Below are 18,671 nucleotides of genomic sequence, written 5' to 3'. Positions count from 1 at the left end.
CTGAGACCCCTAAATATACCCTTCTTAGGGTCCCCCCAATATCCCTCTCAAGAATTCCCCAATATTGACTTCCCAGAGACACTCCCAATATTTTCCCTGGATGGATTCCACCAATATCTGCCCTCATAGATCCCCACATATTAACCTCTCAGAGATACCCCAATACCTCCCCGCATGGACTCCCCCAATACTGACCCCTCTGAGACACTTCTTTAAGCCCTTCCCCACAAATCCCACTCAGGGGTTCCCCCAAAATTCCCTTCTCAAAGACTCCTTCACTATCCTCCTTCATGGATCCCCCTATACTCACCACTCTGAGACCCCAAACATACCCTCCATAGGCCCCCCCATGTCTCTCCTCCTGCACCCCCAAAATAAACCCCTCAGGGACAGCCTAAATGGCTCCCTTAGGGCCCCCAATACCTTCTCCTCATTTACTCCCCAACATAGACCCTTCAGAGTTGCTAAATAGCTCCCTTAGTGTCCCAATATCATCCGCTCATGAACCCACAAAACAGACCCCTCTGAGAGCCCCAATATTCCCACTCATGGACCCTCTGAGAGGCTATCCCAATGTGTCCCCCCCCAGTCAGCCCCCTCTTGACCCCAGTGACAGTTGGGGCCATTACTGCCCCTCCCCCCTCTGCCTTGCACTGCAGGAAGGAGTTCCACAGGGCAGGGGAGGGGCAGTTTAACGGTTTTAACTGGCAAGGGCGGGACCTTGGGGGAGGGAGGAAGGCCCCTGAGGGAATATTGTGGCCCCCCCAGGGGGGGCTACTGGAGGGTCTCTGAGGAGGACATTGGGGACCCCTTCAGAAGGGATTTGGGGGTTGTTTGAGGGGGTTAGGGTCCATGGGGGAATATTGGGGGCCCCTCACTGGGGATATTGGGGGCATCTTTGAGGGGTTGGGCACTCAGGGAGCTTTTGAGGGGGGGTCTCTGAAGCAGATATTAGGGATCCATGGAGGATTGTTGGGGGTCCTTAGTAGGGCTAGGGGGTCCCTCAGGAGAGCTTTCAGGAAGCCCTCATGTGGGTATTGGGGTGGTCTTTGATGGAGGCATTGGAGTCTCTGAGCGGAGATATCGGGGGCCACTCAAGGTTCCTATCATGAGGTCTCCCAAGGTTGTATATTGGGGTGTTTCTGAGAGAGATATTTTGGGGTGTCTCTGAGGGGGATATCTGTATGCAAGAAGCACTAGACTCACACAACAGTGTAAAGCATAGGGTCTGGAGGGGAGCAGGATGCAGTAGTTACAGCAGGGGGCTGAGAAGGGAGGGAGTTGGGAATCAGGACTCCTGGGTTCTACCCCTGGCTGTGTCAGGGGAATGGGGTCCAGTGGTTAGAGGGAGTCACGACTCAGCCTCAAAGATGAGACTTGTGGCTTTGTTGGACAGAGCTTTCTCCCCAGCCATCCCATGACTGTGACACTCACACCCTGACCATGAACCTCACTGTATGCAAAACAAAATGCAACTCGGTGGCTCGATTTAGCAACCAAATGAACCACCACAACAAAATCTGAGGGGAAGAAACGTAAAATATGTAAGTTGCACGGGAAAAAAATATACACACTTGGATTGTGTTCAGAGCTCAACTGCGTAGGTGAGTGTAATATAAAAACTCTGGGTTCCATTCCTGCCTCTGAAAGCCAGCCTGACCCCGCCAGTCCCTGCAACATCTAGGAGATATGGGGATTGGGAGATGGGAGATGGGGCTCTTGAACTCTAGGGCACTAGTTTTAACCCAGCCCCAGGTTGGGGGGACTGGTATGCTTGGCGGGAGGGGGAATGGGATATGGGGCTTTTCCCCTACTGCGTACCAATCTACCTACAGGTTGGAAGGGCTGGCTGAGGGAGCAGCAAATGGGATACGACCCATTCGCCTGTACATCACCAGCCTCTAATGTAACTCTAAGCTGGGAGACTGGTTAGCTGGCTGGAGTAGGGAATGAGATAAAGGGCCCTTTACCACAAGGGCACTTATTCCAGTGTTTCAAATCTCCCATAGAGCAGTTGGGGACTGAAAGCTGTTCCCACTGGGAAGTCATTTGTTGTGAAATGAGTACAGCGGGGCCTACTTCCTAGCAAAACAGGAGTCCACATCTCTATTTCCCCCTTACTTGCAATCAGGCTGAGGAACTGAACAGGCCACGAGCGCTGAACTCCCCTTTCCCATGATTGATGTCCCTCAAGGGCAGGCCTGAGGCGTGGTGGAGCAGAAATTTTCCCTGCTGCTGCCAGGCTGTACTGTCTCTGGGCGTACACACAGGATTCACTCTCCAGGGTCTGCCTTTCCCCAGCGCTAAATGGACCATAAAAATAACAACGGTAAGTAACAACTGTAAAAATATCTCTTTATTTGTTCAAAAATAGGCATGTTGGAAATCTGTGGTCATCCCGAGCAGGGAAAAGCAAAAGCCGTAAGACGCCGAGACAGGAATTGGATCATGGCAGAAGTGGCAGAGAAAGGTGTCTGCGATGCTTCTGTGATCTTCATCGTTGGCCATGGGCATGTGCAGAGAGACCCAGGTGGGTGGCAGGATCATGAGTTTTCTTTCTGTCTCTGTGTGGCAGGATTTGGAGCTCTTTAGAGGGAAAAGTGCATTTTGTTCTCTGGGATGTTTTCTTTTTCATTAGATTCCCCTGTAGGGAGAATTTAGTAGGAAGTGATTAGCAAAGCATTTTTCATTGTGCAAACCACGAAGCACTTTGGAGTCATAAAGTCATAAAGTTTAAGGCCAGAAGGGGCTACTGGATCATCTAGTCTGACCTCCTGCTTATTACAGGCCACCAACACCAGCCAGCACCCAACAACTGTCATTAGACCAAAGTATTGCAGCCCTCAGGAGACTAGACTATTATATGCCAGAGGCAGAGAATAGAAGGGATTGAGGTGCTCCAGTGCCCGAGGCCCCTGCAATGACAGGGAAATGATTTAAGTGAGATGTACCCAAATAATCAGGTATATCCAGAACAATCAGTTGCACGCATACAAAATGGAAAATGACTGCCTAGGAAGAAATACTGCAGAAAGAGACCTGGGGGTCATAGTGGATCACAAGCAAACAAGTCAACAATATAACATTGTTGGAAAAAACAACAACAAAAACCATAATTCTGGGATGTATTAGCAGGAGAGTTGTAAGCAAGACACGAGAAGTAATTCTTCCACTCTACTCCGTGCTGATTAGGCCTCAACTGGAATGTTGTGTCCAGTTCTGGGTGCCACATTTCAGGAGAGATGTGGACAAATTGGAGAAAGTCTAGAGAAGAGCGACAAAAATGATTAAAGGTCTAAAACAAGAACTATTAGGGAAAATTGAAAAAATTGGTTTGTTTAGTCTGGAGAAGAGAAGACTGAGGGGGGGACACAATAACTGTTTTCAGGTACATAAAAGGTTGTTACAAGGAGGAGGGAGAAAAATTGTTCTCATTAACTTCTGAGGTTAGGACAAGGCCTTGAGTGCAGGGGTCTGGGCTAGATGACGTCTCGAGTTCCCTTCCAGTCCTACGATTCTATGATAATCCTGGCAAGTCACTTGTACTCACACACTGCAGAGGAAGGTGAAACTTCCCCCAAGGTCCCTGCCAGTCTGTCCTGGGGGAAAATTCCTTCCCGACTTTCTCTATGGTGATCAGTTAGACTCTGAGAATGTGAGCAAGAACCAGCCAGCCAAGCACCTGGGAGAGAGAATGCTTGATTTCGCCTCAGAGCCTGGGCCCTCCCCATTCTGTTTTCCATCTCCAGCCTTGGCCATCCCTGATGCTTCAGAGGAAGGAGATAAAAAAAAACAACTCCAGAATACATTGGGATGGGGTGCGGGGGAATGTCCCTTCATGACCCCTGCAGGAGACGGTTTGAAACCCTGAAGCACGAGCTTTTTAGGAGCCAAAAATTAGGGAACTGTACTGAAGTGCAGCCACCTCTGGGGTGGGACATGCAGCTAAAAGCCAAGTACACAGCAACACTACACAGGGATTGCTCATGCAGTGCTGAAATATGGCCATTTCTGGAGTGAAACTGTTTAACAGCCACATGGCCATGCTATAGGAAAGAAGTGAAGGAGAAGCCTATATTTCGGGGAAACTGCAGGAAGAGTTTAAGAAGTCAGAATGAAAATTCCTGAGCTGGGATCTGACTGGGAGCCTGGGCTTTCAAAAAAGTGTCACAGGATTTTTGTCTGGCCACGGGTGATCAAAGCCTTGATTTTAAATCTCATCACACAAACACCTGCAGAAGCAACCAGCCTTTAACACTAAAGGAGTATGGTCCTCAAGAGTGGGTAAGTAAATAAATTTTTTTGGGGTCCATTCAAAAGCATCTGGCGGTCCAGATTTGGCCCATGGTCCACCTATTGACTACCCTGGCACTAGAAGCTTGAACTAGGACAACCTAAGTATTTTCTCACCGTTTCCAAAACTTCACATGCGAATAACTTTCAGAACTAACAAAGGGCCGGCTTGGAACTGGTACCACCTTGAGGGGAAATGACCCGGTATCCTATTCCCCAACACCCTTAGCCACATATTCCCCCTGCCCTGGGGCAGGATTGGAATTGACACCCCCTAAAGGGAAAAAGCCCCGTATCTCATTCCCCAACCCCCATAACCAGCCAGTCCCTCGATCAGGGGATGGATAGGAACTGGCAACCCCTAAGGGCAAAGGCCCCATATCCCATTCCCTGCTAAGCCAGCCAATACCCCTGATCTGAGATTGGATAGTAGCCGGCACCCCCTATAGGGAAAAGTTTCTCAGAACCCAGCCAGGTTTCAGAGTAGCAGCCGTGTTAGTCTGTATTCGCAAAAAGAAAAGGAGTACTTTTGGCACCTTAGAGACTAACAAATTTATCTGAGCATAAGCTTTCGTGAGCTACAGCTCACTTCATCGCAATGAAGTGAGCTGTAGCTCACGAAAGCTTATGCTCAGATAAATTTGTTAGTCTCTAAGGTGCCACAAGTCCTCCTTTTCTTTTTGAGAACCCAGCCAGTTACCCTGCTTTTAGCAGAGATGTTCCCTGGAGCAGGGATCAGCTTGACAGCATCGCCCTCTTGAGGCCTTCTTCCTCCCTCCCAGAAATCGAAAGTGAAAGCAACAAAGCCTTTGATGAGCCAGAGGTGGGCAGAAATTACGCTGGTTGTGGGCCAAATCCGGAGTCAGATCCCCTCACCTCTTATACCCCCTCCAGCCTGGCAGCCAAGTGCCTCTGGTTGATGTCCTCCAGCACCTGCTTGGCCATCTGTATGGCTCCCTTCTCCAGGTAGTAGCTGATCATCAGGCTGCATACATCTAGATAGTCTGCCCGCTCCAGCCGACCCCGTGGGATGTTGCTGCAGCCCGAGGGCGGCTGGGCCTGGTTCAGCTTCACCTTGAACTTCTTGAAGTCCATCTCTTCCAGCTCCTCCAGGACATTCTCCAGCCGGTCCCGTGCGCTCATTCGTATTGCAGTGGCAGCCAACACAGCTTCGAAACTCTCCTTTTTCCTCCTCCTGTGTCTCCTCCCCTGTCTCCTCCCCTAGCCACAAGGCAGGGCAGCACTGAGAACCAATGCTCTGAAAAGCAAATGATTTCCTGGAAACCAGGGCATGTTGGCTTTCTGTAACGTGTGCCAAATCCCTGTGGATATTGCACCATGTGCCTTATCAGAGACTCATCAGCCCCTTAGGGAGCTGGGGGGCGGGGGTTGAAACTGCCTTTCTCCTTTGCCCTCTCTCTTTCTGACTAGTCAGCCTTGGCAGACTCTGTGAGCTATCTGAGCTCTTTTAAAGCTATCCGCTACCCAGACTGATTTCCTAGGGAAATGTGATAATTTAGGGTTTGATGCTAATTTTTTGTTTGTTTGTTTTTCACCCAGGGGAGCAAAATGTACAGGCACAAGCTGAACGTTTGAAAAGCAGCTCCCTTGGTCAAACGTCTTCCCCGGGCTGAGTGGGCCACAGAGATTGACTATCCATCTGATGGGCACACTGCGAGAGAGAGAGAGAGCGTGTGTGCGTGTGTCTGCATGCATCCATTCTGCAGGATACACAGGAGTGTCAGGTATCCAGGGCAGGTTGAAGTGCATGGGCAGGGGAGGGTGTGGAGTCCTCCCCTCTGCTGCCAGGACTGCACCCACTCTGGGTGACCAGATAGCGTGTGTGAAAAATCGGGACAGAAGTGGGGGGATAATAGGCGGATATATAAGAAAAAGCCCCAAATATCAGGACTGTCCCTATAAAATCAGGACATCTGGTCACACTAGTGGGGACACACTGAGGGACTTGTTCACACATAAGAGCTGTACCTTTTAAACTATACTTGTATACTCAAACCTCACTAGTGTTGGGAATGTTTGATCAGTAAAAGGCGATTGCAGTGGTATTGTTTATTCCTGTATGGGAAGGGGAATGTATAACTGCATCCACGCTAGAGGTTGTACCAGGATAACTATTTTGGTAAAAAATCACCCTCCTAACTGAAACAGCTAGCCCCCCTCAAAATCTTTGAGTAGACCAAGCCTCAGGCTATGTCCACACTACGGACCTTACTGCGGCACGGCTGTCCGGCTGCAAGGTCTCCCGTGTAGCTGCTCTGTGCCGGCAGGAGAGAGCTCTCCTGCCAGCATAATTAAACCACCCCCAGGGCGGCGAGAGCGACATCAACGGGAAAGCATCTCCCGCCAACATAGTGCTGTCCGCACCAGCACTTTTGTCAGTGAAACTTTTGTCGGTTGTATGTGTGGTTTTTTTCACACCCGACCGACGAAAGTTATACCCACAAGAGTGCTGTGTAGACATAGCCTCAGTTTCCAGGGTCCACCAATCTGGTGCTAAAACTTGCGAGAAAAAGAGAACAACAAGGGGAAACAATTTGAAAATTTTAATGGTTTTGTATTCGAATCAGAGAGAGAGAATTCTTTGGGGATCCTGGGGCTCGGGAAGGTGAATGAGGAATGGCCCAGTGACCTGAACTAGCTGTGGTCTGTCACAGCTGTTGCTGAAAGCTGCTGCTGTCCCATTCATGTACTGGCCACTCTCAACTCTGCGTAACTTGTAAAATCCACAGCCCTTCAGAACAGCCTTATCTTCCCCAATTTTCCCTAGGTACTAGGCTCACTACACTGGCTTTGGTTGTTGCAGAGCAGAAAAGCATAAGGAAGGTTTAGGAGAAAGAAGAAAGGAAATATACATAATTAGCATCTGAGAGGAGCCCTCACTAGAACTTCTCTGTGTGTATTGATCTGAACTGCTATCCGTTACTTTGGTGTGAATCTGGAGTGACTCCATTTAAGTCAACTGATCTAGGTTATACCAGGGCAAAACTGGAGTGACACGACTGAAGTCAGTGATTTCAGTTACACCCTTCAGAATCAGGCCCTAAACCAACTACTGCTCTACAGTAGATAATTCAATTACATTCTTCTCCCATCTCCTAGATCATTTAGCAGCTTTTTTACTGACACTGCGAGTTTGAGGGTTTTCAGAGAGAGGAAGTATAGGACCCTTGGCAGTGATTAACTTTCCATAGAGATACCGGTGTCCAAAGCACTTTTGCAGCAAAGCCCTGGGGAAGGAATATATGGGAACACACTAATAAGGGTACGTCTACACTACCCACCGGATCGGCGGGTAGTGATCGATCTATTGGGGATCGATTTATTGCGTCTAGTGTAGACGTGATAAAAATCGATCCCTGATTGCTCTGCCATCAACTCCTGTACTCCACTGCGGCGCGAGGTGGAAGCGGAGTCGACAGGGTGCGGTGGCAGTCGACCCCGCGCTGTGAGGACACGAGGTAAGTCGACCTAAGATACGTCGACTTCAGCTACACTATTCTTGTAGCTGAAGTTGCGTATCTTAGGTCGATCCCTCCCCCTGCAGTGTAGACCAGGGCTAACTAACCCATCCACTATGCCACAAGAAGGATTACAGGCCTAGAAAACATGCCTTATGGTGAAGACTCAAGGAGCCTGTGATAGGATACACTCCCCCACACTGGTTCTGAGAGGGCTGAGGTGGGCCAGGCAGGCCCTATCAGCCAATTAGGTAGCAAGATGAGGGAATTAAGGGTGAGAGGAAAGTCCTAATTAGGAGGAAGCTCATCTGAGCAGAGATATGCAGGGCTAGAATAAATTCGGGAAGCTGGCCACGGTAAAGGCTGTTGCGAGGAAGTTTGTGGTTGCCTTCTGGGTAGTGGAGAGGGAAGGAGGGAACCCAGGGAAAGAGTAGCTCCCTGGGGGCCTGGCGGGAAGGGAATCCTGAAGACAGTAGGGTGGAGAAGACCACATTGTGGGAAGCAGCTTTGGGGGGAAAGCAGCAAGGTTGGTGACTGAACCTTGGCTGTGTGTTGTAGGGTCCCTGGACTGGAACCCAGAGTAGAGGATGGGCCTGGGTTACCCTCCCTGCCACTGGGGCGTGGCACCAGCAGGATAGTGAATTGGAAGACTGCCTGGACCATTGTGGGAATGACAGTGTGAGAGGACTGCTGGATGCCACTTGAACAGAAGAAACTTTGAAGGACACTACCCTGGAAGGGGGGAACGCTGAGCACCCTCAGGGCAGAGTCATAAAGAGGCAGCAGTAGCTCCTACAGCGAGAGAGGGGCTGCAGACTGAGAGAGAGCAATGGCATGCAACTGCACGAAGGGACGTTGGCCTTGCAGAGCTAATCCCCAGAGCGACCAGGAAGAGGCATTCTCCTGTGGTGAGTAGAGCACCTTGCCATGGAGCCCAATCTAGTTATCTTAACAAAGAGGGGGTTAAAGGGTGACTTGATCACAGTCTGTAAGTTACTAGATGGGGGACAAATGGGCTCTTCACTCTGGTGGACAAAGGTAAAATATGGCTGAAATTTGAAGCTAGACAAATTCAGACAGGAAATAAAGTCTCCATTTTTAACTGTGAGGGTGATTAACCATTGAAACAATTTGCCAAGGGTCATGGTGGATTCTCCATTGCTGGTAATTTTAAAATCAGAATGGGACGTTTCTCTAAAAGATCTGCTCTGGGTCAAACAGGAATTATTTTTAAAGAGGTTGTATGGCTTGTGTTATACATGAGTTCAGACTAGACGATCACAATGGTTCCTTCTGGCACGGGAATCTATGAGACAATAGATACAGCAAAGGGAGGCTCAAGGAGAGATTACAGAGAGGTAGTGAGATCAGACTCTGGAGGGGGTAGCATTAAGAACTGGGTCACGATAATTTTTTGGGATGTGAGAAAAAGCCTGGGCTATTTTTATCCATCAAAAGATGTGGATTCTTAAATGTAGAACATCAAGTTCCGCTATTTAACTGGCAGTGTCCAATAGTAGAAAGGTGGTTTATAAATTTAGAACAGTGGGTTAGAACTTATTCTCGAGTTAGAAGTGTAGAGTGGCAGTTTCTAAATTTCTCTCTCCCTGTTTCCTTTTCTCTACCTCTTTTTCTCTGTGCTCTCTTGTTCTGATCTCTCTCTCTCTCTCTCTCTCTCTTTCTCTCTTGTTCTTTCTCTATTTCTCTCACTATGTCTCTGTGCCCTGGTCTCTTTCCCCCCCAGTCCCACTTTAGCCAGCCTATACACAGTGGAACCAGACCTGCCCACCGTGACTCCTTTGCGCTATGTTATTCCATCATTTGGTTTATCTGGAAGGTTTTGGTGCCTGAGCAGAGACAGGAGCTGTGGCTTGCAGCTATAGGTGTAGTTTGACTTCTGTGTGTGTGTGGGGGGGGCTGGCTGGCTGGCTATTCATGAGGGCCAGATTCCATGCATGCCCACCGGGGCACCTTTTCAGATGTTGTTGTTGTTTCTTTTTGGGGGGAGGCAACTTTAACTATGATTCCAGGGGCTACTTAGGCAACTGAAAACTCTAGGGTTGTGTGTTTTGTTTGCAGATAATTTCTAAGGTATTTTCTGACAGGAGCACTGTATTTAATTCTTATATCAAGAAAGATTTAAATAAATATTAGACCCACTCAGCTCTAATACTAACATGTTCTGACATCTTGTGGCAAGCCACTTAAGAGACACTGGTTAGATTTAAAATTGTAATGTCTATTCTTACTCAGATACTCTTACTAAAGTCAGAAGGGACCATTGTGATCATCTTTCTGGTCTGACCTCCTGCATGCTACAGGCCACAGAACCTCACCCACTCGCTCCGGTAATAGACCCCTAATCTCTGGCTGAGTTGGTGAAAACTGTGGGCAGGTCTATACTACAAACTCTGCTGGGGTGCTTTGATGACGATGCTCTAAGCCTGCGGGAGAGAGCTTTCCTGTTGGCGTAGTTACTCCACCTCCGCGACTGTCTACAAGGGGAGGCTAAGGTATGTGGATTTTTCACAACCCTCAGCGATGTAGATATACCAAAGTATGTGTGTGGTGTAGACCTGGCCGGAGTCTGCACTACAAGCTGGGGGTGTGATTCCCAGCTTGCACTGACACTCACTAGCTCTCTTCAAGCTAGGGTGAGAAGAAATCCCAGTGCAGCATGGACGGCAGCAGCCGCAGAGGCAGGGCTTAGCCATGCTGAGCGGATACCAATTGGGTTCAGGCGGGTTTGTACTCGGAACAGCTGAGCGATCCCTAAGCTGCCCCGGCTACACTACTATTTGTACTCTCGCTCGCTGGATGAGCACTAGTGCAAGAGGGTGTGCGCCAGCTGGGAATCACCCCCCCAGCTCAGAGGGGTCGACGTCGCCATTGAGTGCCGAGGCAAATGACTGTCTGAAAGACATCCTATCTGCAAGCCGTTGGGCCACAGTGAGCCTCGCCAAAGGCCACGTGTGTGAAGCTGTGTATCAGTCCCTCCCCGTTGCTATAAATGCCACCATGTGGCTCAGACCTGGATGGAGACTCGGGGGCTCAGGGGTTCTTCCCTGGGAAATAACCACTCAGTACAGTTTCCTGCCCTGGCAAAGATTTTAAGATATTTCAGGAGAGGGATTTTATGCAGCACATATGTACTACACACTATTATCGGGCTCCCTCTGAGAAAGGGACACAGGTTGGGGAATCCTGGCTAGGGCATCTTCCCCTATTAGGTGTGGTTCTTGCTGTTCCACCTACAGAGGGGAGAGGTTAGGAGCCACAGAAACAAGCCCTCCCAGAAACCACTTCCACCTGCTGCTCCCATTTCATTTTCCTGTCTGGTGAGTTTTCATTTCAAGCGTGAAGGGGGAGCTCTCCTTGCGCTTTGTGCAGAGGAAGGGGAGCTGAGTGTCTCCAGGCTACCCACTGCTTTAACCTCTGATTTCCCTCCCCCAGCATGTCACTCATTCCTCCATGGCACGTGCTGTCCATCCATGCACTCTCTGAACCAGTAAAAAGAAAAGGAGGACTTGTGGCACCTTAGAGACTAACCAGTTTATTTGAGCATGAGCTTTCGTGAGCTACAGCTCACTTCATCGGATGCATAGCATATCGTGGAAACTGCAGAAGACATTATATACACACAGAGACCATGAAACAAAACTTCCTCCCACCTCACTCCCCCGCTGGCAACAGCTTATCTAAAGTGATCCTCAAGTAGAGCCATTTCCAGCACAAATCCAGGTTTTCTCACCCTTCCCCCCCCCCCCAACCACACACACACATACAAACTCACTCTCCTGCTGGCAACAGCCCATCTCCCTTTGAAACCCCTCTTTATAATGCGCATGATAATCAAGGTGGGTCACCTCCAGCACTAATCCAGGTTTTCTCACCCCCCCCCACACCCCCCCCCCTTTTTTTTTTTTTCCCAAAAACCACACACACAAACTCATTCTCCTGCTGGCAACAGCTCATCTTACAATGTGCACAGCAATAATCCAAGTTTAACCAGAACGTCTTGGGGGGGGGGGGTTTGCAGGAAAAAAACAAGGGGAGACAGGCTACCTTGCATAATGACTTAGCCACTCCCAGTCTCTATTCAAGCCCAAATTAATAGTATCCAATTTGCAAATGAATTCCAATTCAGCAGTTTCTCGCTGGAGTCTGGATTTGAAGTTTTTTTGCTTTAAGATAGCGACCCTCATGTCTGTGATTGCGTGACCAGAGAGATTGAAGTGTTCTCCGACTGGTTTATGAATGTTATAATTCTTGACATCTGATTTGTGTCCATTTATTCTTTTACGTAGAGACTGTCCAGTTTGACCAATGTACATGGCAGAGGGGCATTGCTGGCACATGATGGCATATATCACATTGGTGGATGTGTAGGTGAACGAGCCTCTGATAGTGTGGCTGATGTTGTTAGGCCCTGTGATGGTGTCCCCTGAATAGATATGTGGGCACAGTTGGCAACGGGCTTTGTTGCAAGGATAGGTTCCTGGGCTAGTGGTTCTGTTGTGTGGTATGTGGTTGTTGGTGAACCAGGCCACTCATCCAGGCCGCCCAGCAGACCATCCACCCATCAATCCAGGCCACCAAACCAGTCTGTCCATGCCACCCAACCAGACCATCCACCAACCCCACCACCCACCCATGCCATCTGTCCTCCTCCACCATCCTTTTAATCCATGCTTCTATTCATGCATCCCCACTATCCTCTCACCTACAGACATTTTGAATGAAAAACAGAGCAGACAGTTACATCATCCTTCTCAGACTGGGAGGCACTTCTAGCTTTATTTGTGGACATAGTTTCTGGTTTTCCATTTTATAACAAAATATAAACTTATATATATATATATTTTTTAAAAATATAGTTTGGGCAAAATCCCCTTTAACCATATTACAAGGCGGAGGGTGAAAAATTGTTCTCCTTAAGCTTTTGAGGATATGACAAGAAGCAATGGGCTTAAATTGCAGCAAGGGCGGTTTAGGTTGGACATTAGGAAAAACTTCCTAACTGTCAGGGCAGTTAAGCACTGGAATAAATTGCCCAGGGAGGTTGTGGAATCTCCATAATGGACTTTTAAGAGCAGGTTAGACAAACAGCTGCCAGGGAAGGTCTAGATAATACTTAGTCCTGCCATGAGTACAGTAGATAACCTCTCAAGGTCCCTTCCAGTCCCCGCGAACAAAACCACCTTGCCAAGAAAACAGGCCCCTGAGTTCTTGGCAGCTGGTGAGGAAGGTGGTAAGACGAAGTCAGAGCCTTGGCAGGAATTCTGAGGTTGAATTTGGTCCAGCACAGCGATCCTTTCGGTAGATACTTGAATGAGATCTTCTTGTGGAAGAAGACCGATGTTCTATACACACCGCAGCTTACGTCGGTATAAGCTATGTCTCTCAGGGGTGTAAATAAACCACCTCCCCGAGCGATGTAAGTTGCACTGACCTAAGTGCCGGTGTGGACAGGGCTATGTCGGCAGGAGAAGCTACTGCCACTAATTCCTGTCCACTTACAGCATCTACACTAGCCGGGCTACAGTGGCGCAGCTGCGAGCTCTGGAGTGTGGCCACAGCCGAAGTGTCTGTGGTGGGCGCTAAAGGAACTGTGGAGGTGCACGATGGATGGGACGCTGGATGGAGTTCCAGCAGTGGTATATACTAGAGGAGTGATGTGCAAAGTTTTTTCCGGTTGCGTCCCCTACCCCTTACCATTAATGGAATCGTGTCGTCTCTTCCCCCACCCCCCCGCCGCCCCCGTTACTGCACAGCCAAGGCTTCCTCCGCCGCGGGCTGCTTCTACCTTGCAACCAGGCTGCACTGCTAGGGCAGGGCCAATACCTGCCCCTCTCCGCTCAAGTTTTCAGGGTTGGGGAAGGTGCCTGCGACAGGCTCTGGGGGAAGATCCAGTGCTGGGTGCAGAGGCTGCTGGGGCTGCAAATTGGCACAGCACGCTGACCCACAAGCCGGGCGGCCTGCTGAGATGAGTCAGGGAGTGGACATGAGCCACCTGGCGTTGACACTCACCTCCCTGCATGTTCCTCCGTGCCCCCCTAGGGGGGTGTTTCCCCCAGTTTGCGCACCACTATGCTAGAGTACTACTCCCCCATTGGCCATGTAGCCACACACCATTTGCTGTAAGACGTTGGTTTCACTGTGGTGTCCAGTTTTCATAAAATCCAGTACATATAACCCACCCCAGAGGCAGCTGCATTTCAGGTATAGATGATTGATCCCTGTGCGGCATTGCCGTGCATCTGGTAATCCACTGCCATGCTGCACCCCAGAGGTGGCTGCATTTCAGCACTGGGTGAGTGATCCCTGTGCAGAGCTGCTGAGTAGTACCCCCATTTCAGAGCTTGGCAAGCAATCCCTGCGCAGCCTTTAAGCACCTTAGAGCTCTGCTCCATTCTCTTACTGTATCCCATCCATCATGTACTTACCCTAAAGCCAATAACGGATGTCTACACTGCAATTAAAAACTCGTGGTTGGCCCCTGTCAGCTGACTCAGGCTCACGAGGTTCAGGCTCTTTAATTGTGTTTGTAGATGTTTGGGCTCAGGTAGGAGCCTGAGTTCTGGGACCCCAGGAGGAGGGAGGGTCCCAGAACCCAGGCTCCAGCCCAAGTCCGCACATCTACAGTGCAATTAAACAGCTCCTTTGCCTGAGCCTCGTGAGCCTGAGTCAGCTGATACGGGCCAGCCGTTGCAGTGTAGACAGTCCTTAGCGACCACCTCACGGCTGCATCACATCACAGGCTCCCCCAAAGGCACAGGCTTCCCATCACATCTCAGGCTTCCACCAAAGGGAGTGCTGGAAAGAGGTTTTTTTACCCTGAAACAATGCTAGCAAAGGGGTGAAAGCACCACCCTGCCCAGAAAGCCATGTGGAATCTAGAGCTAGGGTCCTGTGCACCTGGAATGGATGCATGTTCACAAGCAACATAACTTCTTGGTTGTCTTAATTTCCCTCAAGGTCTTCAATGAGGAACCTATTCTTGGCTTTCAGTGCGTCGTAGAACCGGTCCTTGCACGCTTTATTCCAGCTTGGCATTAGCTGATACAGCTTCCGCATTTTCTCCTGGCTGGTGATCCCGGCTCTAATGGTCTGGTACTGCTCGTCGTCCAGAACATTCCCATGAAGCATGTCCAGAATGGGCTCCACATGGGCGGTACGTTCAATCAGCTGCACTCGGTATCGATCGACAAAATGCCCCTCTGGAGAGACTACACACACAAGGTATGAATAGATATTTGCAAACATACTGTTCCATCATTCCAACCAGTACCGAAATACAGCAGACGGTGGGGGCCGGCGTGGCAGATCGTTAACAGCTACACACCACAGCAGTACTGCACTTGTAATGCCGTGCCCCTGGGTGGGTTGGCAGTAGCAGGGGGACTGAATCTGGGACTTCTTGATCTTAAAGCATTGGCTACCTGAGCTGAAAAACCCACCTCTTAGTCAAGGTTATAACAGGCTCATTAGCCTCCATCTGTGGCCCAGACACCACTAGAGGGGAAGAGAGCATCACACTAAGTGGATTACAGTTGCAGCTGCATCTGGGATGAGGCACATCGACTGCTTGAGAGCTACACAGTCGTGATGCACAAGAATCACTCGCCCCGTGCTGAATTGCAGCGGCTTCTGGGCTGGGGTCCATCCGCTGTTTAAATGGCAGGGGGCATTTAGGAAACGTAGACTGCCGTCACCTGGGTTAGGATTTTGCCAGGATGCCCAAATTTACACCCCAGTTTATAGAAAGAGCCTGGGAGGTGGGGCGGGGTTAAAGACCACAGGTAAGCAAAGCTTTGGTTTGGTGCCTCCTAGCACGGACATAAGGTGGCAACACCCTGCTCCCTGCGGTGCAGCACCCCCTTATGCCACGTTGGAGCACTGAGTGGAGGGAACACCCTACTGAGCCCCCCCTTGCAGCGCCCCCATTAGCACTGGGGTCAGCACTGACACAAGGGGGACAGTTGTCCCAACTGAATCACCCACATTGCTCCCTGCAGCACAGCGCCCCCTAGTGCCGTGCTGGGATGTTGGAGTCAACATTAACTCCGAAGGGAGAGCACCACCACTGCCTCTCTGTAGCAAAGCACCCTAGCACCACACTGGGGCATTGGGGTCAGCTCTAGCAGAGGAGAGAGCATCCCCTTCTGAGCCCCCTGACCCACTCCCTCCAGCAGAGCACCGCCTAGTGCCACACTAGAGGGGCTCGTGGTGGCAAAGCTGGGCTCTGGATGGCTTGGCAGGCAGGGTAGAAGGTTTGTCCCAGGAGCTGGGAGGTAGCTCTGGTTGGGGAGGCCGATTGCCGGAGGGTCAGGTCACTCTGCAGTGAGACCACACTTCCGAACACCCCTCAGACTGCCTGGGGAGTGAAAAAGAGCCCGTGAGTGTTTATGGACTCACCTTCCTTTCCTGTGGCACCAACGGATGGCACTGGCTGCTGCCCCTCGCCACTGAAACCTGCAGGATTGAGAGGGATAGTCAGTGAGTGTCTGCGTCACCCACGTTGTTCTCTAGCTCCTCACTGGGGCATTGGGGTTGGCACTGCCTGGTAGGGGAGAGTGCCCCCTACTGAGCCCTCCTTCCCCAAGAGACAGACACACAGACTAGGACTGACAGACAGAGGCCCACACCGAATGAGAGTGACTGAGAAGCAGAGAGGGATCCAGTTACACATGGAGACACTTCTGCTTAGACCGGGTGAAGCTCCTCTTTCTAGCTAGCTTCCTGTTCGTAAGTAGGAGAGAGCTCGAGTCTAACGGCTGTGTTGCAGTCTGTGCTACTGGGGCTTCCCTGCTATTGCTCCTTGAGCGAGCTCGATTAAAACTACCTCGGGGACCTCTACACATGCTGCAATTACACTTCCCCTGATTGCAGTGCAGCTGTACCCACAGACACAGAGCGAGATATGGAGGGGAGAGTGAGGGACAGACACACAGAGCCCAAAAAGCCCCCCCCAGAAGGATCCAGGGAAACTGAGGATAAGACAGATTCACACGTTCAGCTCTTTAGTTGGGATCTGGGATCAGATTTAAACTTTAAATTCCTCATTTCCCGTTGCTTTAATATTTCACAGCACTCCTCTCTGCCTCCTGCCATTTCCCCCTCTACCCATCTGCTTTTAATGGCAGCCATATAAAGGCATGTTCTCTTTTTCAGTCTGAGTCGGGGGGCATTTGGACTGAATCCTTTGTATTCCACCATGCAACATTGTGCTCAGACCAATTAATAAGCAAAGCGGGGCCAGATCCTCAGTCGGTATAAAGTGGTGTAGCTCCATGGAGCGATGCTGAATGACCCCAGCTGAGAATCTGGCCCTAGATTTCAAAACGAGAGGCCTCGTGGGCCAGTTTCTCCGCTGGGGTAAATTGGTGCCGTTCCAGTGAACTTTGCCCTCCTTCCACAGGGCGTGTAGCAATGAGGAGAAATCAGATGCAAAGCTAACAAACTGCAAACCCTTCCAGCAAGTTCAGGCAAGGACTGACTTGAAGTGACTACACTTGAAAGTGAAAGCAAATTTCAAGGGCTCAGAAGAAACATTTTAAACAAGGAGAAAGAAAATGGAAGATTTCTCTTAAAAAAACAAAGAAGATGCCCCCCCCCCCTTAACTCTGTGTGATAAGTTGTAGAGAGAACAGAGATGGCCAGCTAGGGTTGTACAATAGACTTTCAAAACAGAAATCTGGTCTCTGGTGAGCATGCCTATTTGTCTCTCCTGTGGAAAGGGTTGGATGGGACTGTATTTGTGTTGTTCTGTGCACAAGTGCTGCAGGGAGGGGAGAAACAGAGAACAGAGGCAGGACTTACAAAGAGAGAGCGATGCAGTCGGGGCAGAAGACAGAGAGTAGAGATCATCCTGCAAACTTGGTGTTTCTGTCATTTCCTCTTAGCTGGGGTAAAGCTCCATTTCCTAGCTAGCCTCCTGCACGTGAGTAGGAGGGAGAGCTCAGGGGCAGGCTCAGTGGGGCCTCCCTAATAATAATATTGCGCTCTTCTGTACAACTTATCATCCATAGATCTCAAAGCACTTTACAAAGGAGTTCAGTATCATTATCCCCGTTAATGCTCTCTCCCTGCCCCGATCCTTACCAGTCCCTGTTGCCTTGCGGAATCTGTCTGCCAGGTCCCGCTCATTGATGTCTGTCAGGAGCTTCACAGTCACCTCCACCGCATACTCCTCCCGATAGTAGCTGATCAGCTTGTCGCACACATCCAGGACATCAGCTTTCTCCAGCCGGCCCCGGGGGATGTTGCTGTAGCCCTCCTTCACTGGGAACACGTTCAGCTTGGCCTTGAACCTCTTAAACTCGTCCTGCCCCAGCTCCTCCAGGGTGTCCACGAGGTGATCCCGCACCGTCTTCCCCATCCTGTCTCCTCAGCAGCTGAGCAAAACTGCCAGGGGGCAGGAACAGGGCTGAGGGCGCAGTTCTTTGCCCTGAGAAGCGATTGGTGCTCAGAAATGGGGCGGGCCGCAGGCAGCTGGATCTGCTTGCTAAAAATGGTCCCGGCTCTTTCTCTGCTTCGTCCTCATTTCCTGGGAATGATTTTTGTCCCAGGGTGCTGATCTAAACCAAGGTTTCAGAGTAGCAGCCGTGTTAGTCTGTATCCGCAAAAAGAACAGGAGTCCTTGTGGCACCTTAGAGACGAACACATTTATTTGAGCGTAAGCTTTCGTGAGCTACAGCCCACTTCATCGGATCAAGTAACAACAAAACCCACCCGCTTCCTGGCTGTAACAGATACATGCAGAATCGAAACTCCGGTGCACCTTAGATCCCCGGCCAGCATGAGAAGAGGGCGGTGCATTTGTAAAGCATGTTATCTGATCCCTTCAGGAGAGCCCCTGCTTGTGTTGCCCTTTGACAGAGGGAGGAAAAGTTGAAA

At 50.1% G+C, this 18,671-nt stretch overlaps 2 protein-coding genes across 3 annotated transcripts; both read right to left on the bottom strand.

The window, feature by feature from the left end:
* Nucleotides 1-2,357: 2,357 nt before the first annotated feature.
* LOC141988595 (apoptosis-associated speck-like protein containing a CARD) lies at nt 2,358-5,506 on the bottom strand. Its single transcript, XM_074954444.1, has 2 exons — nt 5,170-5,506; nt 2,358-2,644 (listed from the first exon to the last, which is right to left on the bottom strand). The coding sequence occupies exon 1, from the start codon at nt 5,434-5,436 to the stop codon at nt 5,173-5,175; it is 264 nt and encodes an 87-aa protein (XP_074810545.1). The 5' UTR covers nt 5,437-5,506; the 3' UTR covers nt 2,358-2,644; nt 5,170-5,172.
* Nucleotides 5,507-13,538: 8,032 nt separating this feature from the next.
* LOC141988588 (apoptosis-associated speck-like protein containing a CARD) lies at nt 13,539-18,369 on the bottom strand. 2 transcript variants are annotated; one of them, XR_012639767.1, is made up of 4 exons: nt 17,877-18,369; nt 16,191-16,247; nt 14,510-15,001; nt 13,539-14,288 (listed from the first exon to the last, which is right to left on the bottom strand). XR_012639767.1 is itself a non-coding variant. In XM_074954434.1 (3 exons), the coding sequence occupies exons 1-3, from the start codon at nt 18,151-18,153 to the stop codon at nt 14,736-14,738; spliced, it is 600 nt and encodes a 199-aa protein (XP_074810535.1). In that variant the 5' UTR covers nt 18,154-18,369; the 3' UTR covers nt 13,539-14,735. The 2 variants fall into 2 exon arrangements, 1 of the variants encoding a protein (XP_074810535.1); XM_074954434.1 differs by having other exon boundaries at nt 13,539-15,001.
* Between the last annotated feature and the right edge of the window lie 302 nt (nt 18,370-18,671).

Source organism: Natator depressus, chromosome 6, assembly GCF_965152275.1.
Source record: "Natator depressus isolate rNatDep1 chromosome 6, rNatDep2.hap1, whole genome shotgun sequence".
NCBI lineage: Eukaryota > Metazoa > Chordata > Testudines > Cheloniidae > Natator > Natator depressus.
This window is presented reverse-complemented; position numbering and strand designations above follow the sequence as displayed.